Here is a 9,926-nt window from a genome sequence, read left to right as displayed (position 1 = left end):
AATGGTTTCCTATTCTACCTTCACCTAAGTCTGATGGAATGCAATGAGTGATTTAGACTTTAAAAAAAATCAAATAAAATAAACAGCCTTGGTTAAAAAGTACTGGGAAGTTAATAATTAAAAATTAGTCTTATGCTTTTATTATTGCAATATATATTTATGCAATTACGATTGTAATTCTTATTTTAGAGGTTTATTATTATTTAATAACATACATATCTTTTCACTCTCCTAGAAATAAATTCATCATAAAAATAATATAATACTCAATCGAAAATATTTTCCTCAATTTCAATAAATCTAAGTTATTTAATTCAAAACCAATGTCTATATTACTGATTCTGAAACTAATAGTGGAATATTCGATAGTAGAGAATAAATTTGTAAACCAACTATCTTGGTTTCAAGTATAATGTACAATTTCGACAATATCGAATTTGGCTCTAAAACAAAGTTTTGACTAAACTGCAAATTAAAATTACCCTCCATTAAGAGTGATGATAATCTACACTAATACACGCAACCCAAGTCTAAATTCTAAACAATACTCAGAAAATACTTGCATAGCCACACTTTAACAGCGAATATAGTATGCAGATAAGCATTCAAATCTGAATGCATAAACTAAATATCTAAATTATATGGCAGTTAATTTAATCAATTACAATAGTACTAGAAAATCTGTCATTTAAAATTCCTCTCGATTAATTACAATAAAAACGAGATTTAAAATATAAATTGCCATTTTACCGCCTAAATATCAATGTGGCAAAGAGGGAAATAATCCACCAATTATTAGTTACCCGCCATTATAGGGTTTTTTTCGGCATAAAACCTGAAAATTTTAGAAATCCAAAGTCAACAAAAATGATTATAACGTGCATTAATCAATGAAATTGACCGGATAAATGATATATCAATTGACTATGATTGAAATAATCGTGTATAAGTCTCAAATTTTTGCTAACTTCATTAATGCGTTTTCTTCTAAGCAATTAAGAAATTTCAAATCAAAACCAAAATGATCTTATATCAATTGGATGATTCGGAAATTTTTAGTACATATTTATCAAAGTCTGATTGAGCTGATTCATCAAATATCTCATTTGCTGTATAAATATCTGCAGCTAGCTGAGCCTTGTCTAATTCTTCTTTCAAGACCTTTGAATATATATTAAGAATATTTATAAGAGCTCTTCTGCAAGAACTTATACCAAAATCTTTGCATTGCTGATCCATTTGTTTTAGTTTGAAAATTTTAGTTATTAAGTCTGAATTCTCATTAACTTTGAAGGAAATTTTACGAATTGAACGCAGCACAGTCTTATATTGTTTCTCATCCTCAATATCTAAACTTTTCTCAGAGTGTTTAACAGTTTCTTCGTCAATGTACGGTCCATTAGTTATAGATAATGCAAACTTATTTGATGGATCAAATGACAGAAGCTTAGTCTTACAGCTAGACAATGAAGAGTGAAGAATAGAAAAAGCTGTGGTTGCTTGAATTAACATCTCCTCTAATAATTCAGAATTCCCAGTCCAAGTTTTTACAATATTTGAAATTATCATCAATGCTATATCAACGAAATCCTGAATTAAAATGCAACAACGACTTACACGTCTAAATAACTGGTAATCTTCTTTATTTAGAATAGTTGATAAAGTTAATGGTTGTTTGCCAATAACTGGGCTTGTTACAGTAGATATTTCATTTGAAAGTCGTTCAATAACTTCTTTCAATTCAGAAGTATGTGGTTTTTCAGAATGAGAAGCTTCTGTTTTTGTTGTACTGCCTTGTTGAGATCTGAAAGATTGTTTATCTTTAGAATTAATTATTTGTAAATCACTGGTAGGAGATTTATGTGGGAGAGTCTGTCTATAACCAGATTTTTGATCTCTCCATTGTTTCTTAGAATCATTATATCCCAAATTAGTTAAAAATTTTTGTTTATTTCTATCGTAAAGACAATTACCATCTTTTTTATCGTAAGATTGACCAACAGAACTTAAGTAATAGTCATAAAATGGTGTACGATGAGGATTTAATGGGGAGTAATTAGAAAATCTTTGTCCATATATGTTATATTGACTACTTTGAGCAGCGGGACTTTTTCCAATAGATTCTAAATAATATTTGTAGAAAGAGGACTGTACAGGAGGATTTACAGGCGGAGTTGAATAAGAACTACCGGGTTTTGTTAATAAAATCTGATTCCCAGGTGAAAATGAACTTCTAGAGTAAACTGTTCGGCTCTGCGATGAAATTCCTCCATTATTAACATCTCGGGAATTATAACTATAGTGAGCACGATTAGAACCTAGCCCTCCAGAAGATCCAATTCTCTTTGGATCCACCTTCTTATTACTAGAAGAACGATTTCTATCTGAGTAAGCTTGATCATAATTTCCGTTTCCTAAAGGATTCGATTTCAATGAAGAGCCAAAGGAAAAATAGAGTAAGAATAGGAATAAAAGAGAAATGTAGGAATATAATATGGTCATTCTAGAACTAGCTCTCAAAATAATAACCAACAACAAAGTTTACTAATTAATATTTTTTGAATTAGTTCTTTAAGAATTATATAATTTATATTTATATAATCAAGGATTAAATAAGAAAATTAATAATAAAGGCGGGAAAATTTCTGGATATTGTTTAGTAAAAAATGATTTTTTTTAAAGTTAGTCAAATCTTTTTTATTTTGTATGTTTTGGTTGTTTTGTTATTTTAAAACGACCAATTTAAAAAAAAGTGATCAATAGGATTGATCATTAGGATTACGTTTCTTTATCACATTTTAAATTAGCAAAGCTTTATTATTATTTTTTTTAATAATTTGTTGAATAAATATAATCTAAATAGTTATAGGATAAATAATTCTATATAAAGATGTGTGATAGCCAATATAGGAGGGGATTCTGGAGGAGGAAAGAGGATGTTATATAAAAGGAAGGATATAACAAAAAAAACAAGTAGTTAGTTTTGTATTTATCTAGAAAAATATAAATAAATGCATTGGAAAGATTAAAAGTTAATAATATATATGGCTAAAAATTATTGTATAAAAAAAAGTAAAGAGTGAAGAAAATCAGGCTAAACCTTAAAAGTAGCAAGTATTTCTTCGGAAATATGGATGTTCTTTGCCTTTGAAAGCAACATTCTAGCACATGTGACGTCATTTATCCCAACTGAAATACGAAGGGATTTAAAGAATTGGATAATATTCTCCATTGATTGTCCAATCAAAGAGGACTCAAGGGTCTTAAGAAGCGCTATAGCTATGGAAATTAAGGATTGAAGGCCATTTGCTAGCAAGTAATCCCATATAATGACAACAGTTTTGAGCGGAAGAGTTGAAACAAATAGAGTAAGGAACCAAGGATGAAGATAAACAGGATCAAAGATTCCTTCATCTTGAAAATGTTTCCAAAGCTTGGGAATATTTGTCTGAAACATTGTGTCAAATGCTCGAATATACTTGGTTAATAGTGGGAATTGATCTTTATAAAATCCAGAAAGTCCATATGTTTCTAGTATTAGTATTAATGAATAAAAACTTCTTTCTTGATCAAAGTTACTGGTTATTAATAATAAAGCTGCAATGAAATTCATTCCCTGGCAATACCCAACATCAGGAATATGGTTTGCAGTAGCATTTAATACTCTAAAAAGGCATTCCTGAGATGCTTGGTCTCTAAAAATATTGAGTTCTGGAAAAGTTCGTGGAACATCAATACTTATCAGAGGGGAATATTTGTTTAGAAATTTGGCAGCATAATCGTAATAATTACAATATATAAAATTAATGGTTGGAGACTGAAAATTCGGAGAATTCTGGTCATTGATATTAAATATTTCCAAAAAAAAATTTGAGTTTCTTAAGCTTTGAGAAACCTTTTCATTAATTTTATCCTCATCATCTAGAGAAGAAATCTGTAATAAAGAGTTCCAAATTTTCCATCTAAAGTCTTGTGGTACTCCTCTAGCTAACCTTCTTCTTAGAGTCTTTGGGTGTTCTTTGACAAAGTAATCCAATCCTTTATTAATCATGCGATTCCATTTCTTATATGAATGCTCATACAATAACTGAGGTGAATCCTGGAGCAGCTCCTTGCATTCTCTAATAGCTTGTTCGAGCTCATTTTCTTCTGTTTGGCACCTACTACTGCTTGTGGATACAAAAGAACTCATATGTAGGTGTGACAATCCTAATTAACTTCTCTTCCAACATGCACACACTCAATTATTCTAATCTAGCATAAATTGACCTTTTCTCTGCAATTAAAACAGCATCTCCTTTGTTTTTTCTTTTCTTTTGAAAAAATTTATTATTAATTACAAATCACAAAAATCACTTCCAACGTGTAATTTGCCTTATTAGATGATGCCTTGCTAAATTGTCAGTCTGCCCCCCAACAACCAACCAACCATTTTTATTGCGTGTATGCCCCTCATTTGAAAGTTTCTATGAAATGGGGGGCAAAAAGAAGCAGTATTATTACAAATTTCAATACCGGTATTAACAAAATGTCGGTGGCGCCCAAATGAACACATGCACATGTGGGTAAGCAAAAATTAGCAGAATTAATTAATAATATAACGAAAGACAAATAATTACAATTTTTGTCTGAAAAAGAATAACTTTGATAAATTGTAGAAATTTTAGAAATTTTTACGAATATAATTGGAAAAAACTAACATTCTAGAGGGAAGAAAATTGGAGAGTTGGTTTTCTCTCTTTAGAGAAGGAAAAAAAACCCACTTAAGAAGATAAATTGAAGTTAAAATTTTATGAAGAATTCAAAACCCCGTCAGAATACTATTGAGGAGAACGGAGTAAATGTGAAGGTAATTGTCAGATGCAGACCTTTGACAGAACAGGAAAAGAAAGACCCCAGTAACAGTAATGTTTTGCAAGTTAAGCCAGATTCCAAAGAAATTGTTGTCTCTCACCAATCTTTGAGTCGTAAATTTGACTCATACTCCACCAAGCTGTTTACTTTTGATGGAGTTTGTGGGTCATTCACTTCACAAAGAGAGCTTTTTAAACAATATGTGGTTCCTATTGTGGATGAAGTACTATTAGGTTTTAATTGTACAATCTTTGCATATGGACAGACAGGAACTGGGAAGACTTATACAATGGAGGGTGATATGAAGGAGTATTTGGAATCAAGTAATTTGGAACTGACTGAGCATGCAGGAATTATTCCAAGAGCTGTGCAACTTATTTTTGAGAGGTTGGAAAGTCAATACACAGAATATGGAGTTCGAGTTTCGTATTTGGAGATATATAATGAGGAGTTATCAGATTTATTGAGTGATGAGAAGCTTAATTTAAGAATTTATGATGATATTGCTGGTAAGAGAGGTCTAAATGTGGATCGACTTGAGGAGATTCCTGTAAATAAAGCACAAGATATACTTAATATACTTTCCACTGCAGTAAGAAAGAGACGAACAGCTGAGACTTTATTAAATAAATCATCTTCTAGAAGTCATTGTATTTTCACAATTACAATCCACACCAAAGAAACAAACATAGATGGAGAAGATGTTTTAAAGGTGGGAAAGTTGAATCTGGTAGACTTAGCAGGGTCCGAGAATATTCAAAGAAGCGGAGCAAATGCAGTAAAAGATCGAGCTAAGGAAGCAGGAATGATTAATCAAAGCTTGTTAACATTAGGTCGTGTAATTAACGCCTTAGTAGAGCACTCAAGTTATGTTCCTTATAGAGATTCAAAGCTAACACGTCTTTTACAGGATAGTTTGGGAGGTCGTACAAAAACTTGCATTATTGCAACTATCACAGCTTCCTCTATATATCTCGAAGAAACTCTTAATACTTTAGACTATGCTCACAGAGCTAAGAATATTAAGAATATGCCAGTAGTCAATCAAAAGATGACAAAGAAAGTCATGATCAGAGAAATGAATTGTGAAATTGAAAAACTTAAACAAGAACTACAATGTAATAGAGAAAAGAATGGAGTTTATTTACCTCTTTCTCAGTTTAACGAGATGGAAAGCAAACTTCAATCCCAGGCTAATGAAATTATTGAAATGGAATCTGAACTCCAAAATCAACACGCTCTTTATAAAGAAATGGAATCTACTGTTAATAGTCTTACTGATCAACTAAATGAGAAATCTTTACGTGTTAGAGCTGGAGACTTTGCTAATATTCATGTTTCAAAACATGCCAAGCTTTATCATGAAAAGTATAAAGACTTATTTATGCAAATGAATCAATCTTTAGAGAACATTGGAAAATTACATAGAAAAATTATTGGATCTGAGCTTTTCCAATCTTCTCAGAATACTCAACTATTTAAGCTCCAACAACAACTTATTAGTGATATTCAGTTAACTGAGAAAAAGACTAGGGAATGCCTAGAAATTATATATAATGATCTCAATCAGGATTTACTTGTTCACTGGAAAAATAAAAGCCAACTTTCACATGGTGAAATCATTGGAATGATTGACACTGGGAAAAAGCTTTGTAATAACGTTATCTCTATGCTCTCTGATTCTCTAGAACAATCTTTAACAGAAGAACTTTATGCTGGTATGAATAATGCAAAGGAAAATTTAAAGAAATGTCTTAAAACTCAAGATGAAATAACTACTAGAATTAAAGATGAAATTAGAAAGGGACTTGTAGACTGCTCAACTGATACAGAAAAGATATCAATGGATATTACTAATCAATTAGAAAGGCTTAAGCTCTCAAATGAACGTTGCCAGAGTCTTGTTCAAGATTACAAAGATCATTCAAAGGGATGTGAAACACAATTAGATACAGTATTCTCTCAACAGCTTGTAGGTTCTGTTGAAAATCTTGCAAAGTCACACAAAATTGAGATTGATCAACGTCTTTCTGGACAATTATCAAGTTTGGATGAGAAATCCAAGGGAATGAAGAGTCAATTCTGTAAATTAGTTGATAACTTTGTTGAAGAAACTTCCAAGGCCTTGATTGATGAAAAGGAGAGGCTTTTCAAACAAGTGGATGATTTGAGAGAAAAGATCATTAATGAATTAGAAAATGGGTATTTAGCAAATAAGAATTTGTTTCGTGAAACTAATGGCCGAATTGAACAATTAGAATTGGCTCAATTAGAGCTTGTTAAAGATCAGACAGACTGTCTTGAAAAGAGAAAGAATGAGCTTGGAGAACTTGTTCATTCAATTTCTCACCTTGGAGATAGAAAGTTGATTGAAGGATTTGCTGACTTTTCCAAGATTAGGAATGAACAATTTGATCAAATTAATTCCAAGTTTACAGAAATATCTGAATTAAGCGCTAGTTCAATTCAAAGTTGTGTTAATAATGTTTCATCTGTAGTGAATCTACAGAACAGCTCTTATAATGAATTATCATCATGTGTTGATGATTATTTTGGTTATAACTTGACATCTTTCCAAAGTAATATTCAGGTGAAGATTAATGATATGATTCAACTTTTGGGTGAAGTTACTTCTTTCTCAAACTTCTCTCATGAAAAATCTGGAAATAATGAGAAGAAAGGTTTTTCCAGTCCGGTAAAAGACTTACCCAAGATTCTAGATAAAGTCCTTCAAGGATTAATAGAAATTGAGAATGTTGTTGCAAAGACCAGCCCAGCCTCAGGACAAACTCCAAGTAGGAGACAAAGCTACAATATACCTATTTTAAGAGAAAGATGTTTATCTCCAATGAAATATGTTGATTACTATATTGAAACTTTACCGAGACCCAATATTGATTTTAACCAAACCCATAAAATGTTGGATCCATTTAATGATGAGAACAAAAAAGATGATGAAATGTTAAATTCTCAATTAAATCTTCAAGGGGAGGAATTACCAAATTTATCTTGTTTCAACTGGGGAAATGTAAAGTGCGATGAAATAAGATCATTAAACATTTCTCAGTTTATCCAAGAAACAACTGCTGGCTCTTCTGATTTGTTTTTAAGGGAAGAAGTACAACAGCCAAATGGAATTGATAGGTCAGAAAAGAGAAAAGAACGAGAGAATATTATTAATGATGAAAATTTGAATATTTACTCAGAAAATACTTTAAATCTTAGTAAAAATCCTTCAATCATTTCCTCAAAATCAGAGCAAAAGCAAGGCTCACTAGATTCTTTAAAATCATCAAACTTTTATCAAAGTTCTCCAATTGATGAAAACCATATTTCATCTAATGAAAATACAGAAACACAAGAGAATTTTCTGGAAGCTATTAGCAGTCCAATGGGATCTAGTAACCAAATAGGTGTGACAATTTCTTCATCTTCTACAGGAATTCCAAGACCTGGAAGACCAAAGAGAACTGTTACTGCAAAGAAAAGATGAGCTAATGTTATGAAAATAATTAAAAGAAATCTCATATTACTGATTATATGATTCTTTTCCGAGTTTATACCAATTGAATTAATGTTGAAAGAAAAGAGGGGTTAACGGATGGCTAATAACTAGCTTTTCGGTACCCGAGAACTATATATTTAAAAATAATCACATAATTAAGTTCTTTTTTTTTTTTTCTATATATTGTATATATTATAAAGATACAAGAGAAAATGTGATAGAGGCAAACCATTGCAGATTAAATATATATTACTTCATCAGAGTTTCTTTTTTTTTTTATTTGTTCTGTCTAAATATTGTAAAACAAAAAGTGTATTTCTTTGATAAACTTAAAAAAAACGTGAAATTATACTCCTTTGATAGTCTGAGATATAAACAAAAGATATGATAAATATCTTAATAAGGTCTTCTTTCATTATATGCGTCCATAGTCTTAACTTTGTTGAACTTTTCTAATTCATTTTCAAGAGCATCCCTTCCACCAAGGAGTAATCCCATGGGTATTCTATGACCAGGAGTGACACCCTTGAGCTTAACAATAAGTTCGTTTTGCTCTCTAAGAGTTGAAAAGACTCTCATAATACGAGCAACACTTTGAACTTTCTTTCTGAGAGTATCAGCTCTTTCCTTTGAAATAACACTAGAAGCTGGCTGTGCAGATCTAATAATTGAAGAACCAAGACTAGCAACCTCTTCTGGTAACTTTCCATCTTCATTAATGCAAAATGCATCCATTAATCTACGTACATCATCTGGTAAATCTTCCTCTTCAAGTTCCATAGGTTCAGAAGAAGAAGTTGCAACAGGTTGTATAATAGAATATAACATTTCAGTAACTTTTTCTGATACAAAAGGAAGAGACCATGAAAATATGTCCAAAAAGTTTGGTAAATAATATGGATGAGCAGAGAAATTGAATTGTTGTATATTTAAAGTGTTATTTTCAAACTTGAGAATAGCACCTTTATTATTATATACATCACAATAATTCGGAGCACTGAAAATTGTGATTACAGATGGAAATCTTGTTTTTACATTTGGACTGTGCATCTTAAAACCTTCTAATTGTGCCTCATGAGCTCTTACAATAGAAAGTAATCCATTTTGATCAATCCACATGTAACATGCTTGAGTAGCACAAAAATATGAGCATCCTCTGACATCATTGGTCACGAAATGTTCTTCACAAGTTTCAGTTTCATCTTTTTCATCAAAAGGATCAGCCCATAAAATATCACAGTAAAGTCCAGATCTTGGTGGTTCTTGGAATCTATTAATTGTCAGAATTTGGTCAACTGAACGTAATTCTGGAGAAAGTCCACCATGTACGCAAAAGAACTTTCCATTAATAATTGCAGCAATTGGAAGAGTATCAAAGGATTCCATAAAATATCCATGTACAGTTGAATCATACTTGTATTCACATTCATCNCAAAAATTGAAAAAAGTTGTCATTTGTCTACATTCGTGATTTCCTCTAAGTAAATAGACAGTATCTGGATAATTTAACTTTAATGAATATAGTAGCAGTAAGACCTCAATAGAGAAAGATCCTCTGTCAACATAA

At 31.1% G+C, this 9,926-nt stretch overlaps 4 protein-coding genes across 4 annotated transcripts; 1 reads left to right on the top strand and 3 right to left on the bottom strand.

Annotated features, from left to right (window-relative positions):
- Positions 1–1,032: 1,032 nt before the first annotated feature.
- On the bottom strand, positions 1,033–2,502 carry Chro.60485 (hypothetical protein). Its single annotated transcript, XM_661070.1, has 1 exon — positions 1,033–2,502. The coding sequence occupies one exon, from the start codon at positions 2,500–2,502 to the stop codon at positions 1,033–1,035; it is 1,470 nt and encodes a 489-aa protein (XP_666162.1).
- A 592-nt stretch (positions 2,503–3,094) lies between these two features.
- Positions 3,095–4,192, bottom strand: Chro.60484 (GTPase activator protein). Its single annotated transcript, XM_661069.1, has 1 exon — positions 3,095–4,192. One exon carries the CDS (start codon positions 4,190–4,192, stop codon positions 3,095–3,097), a length of 1,098 nt encoding a protein of 365 aa, XP_666161.1.
- Positions 4,193–4,792: 600 nt separating this feature from the next.
- Positions 4,793–8,347, top strand: Chro.60483 (kinesin-like boursin). Its single annotated transcript, XM_661068.1, has 1 exon — positions 4,793–8,347. One exon carries the CDS (start codon positions 4,793–4,795, stop codon positions 8,345–8,347), a length of 3,555 nt encoding a protein of 1,184 aa, XP_666160.1.
- A 408-nt stretch (positions 8,348–8,755) lies between these two features.
- On the bottom strand, positions 8,756–9,814 carry Chro.60481 (protein phosphatase 2b). The annotated part of the gene is made up of 1 exon (XM_661067.1): positions 8,756–9,814. The coding sequence occupies one exon, from the start codon at positions 9,812–9,814 to the stop codon at positions 8,756–8,758; it is 1,059 nt and encodes a 352-aa protein (XP_666159.1).
- Between the last annotated feature and the right edge of the window lie 112 nt (positions 9,815–9,926).

Source organism: Cryptosporidium hominis, assembly GCF_000006425.1.
Source record: "Cryptosporidium hominis TU502 chromosome 6 CHRO016153, whole genome shotgun sequence".
NCBI lineage: Eukaryota > Apicomplexa > Conoidasida > Eucoccidiorida > Cryptosporidiidae > Cryptosporidium > Cryptosporidium hominis.
Note: the sequence above shows the minus strand (reverse complement) of the source record. Positions and strands in the feature narration are given on the sequence as shown.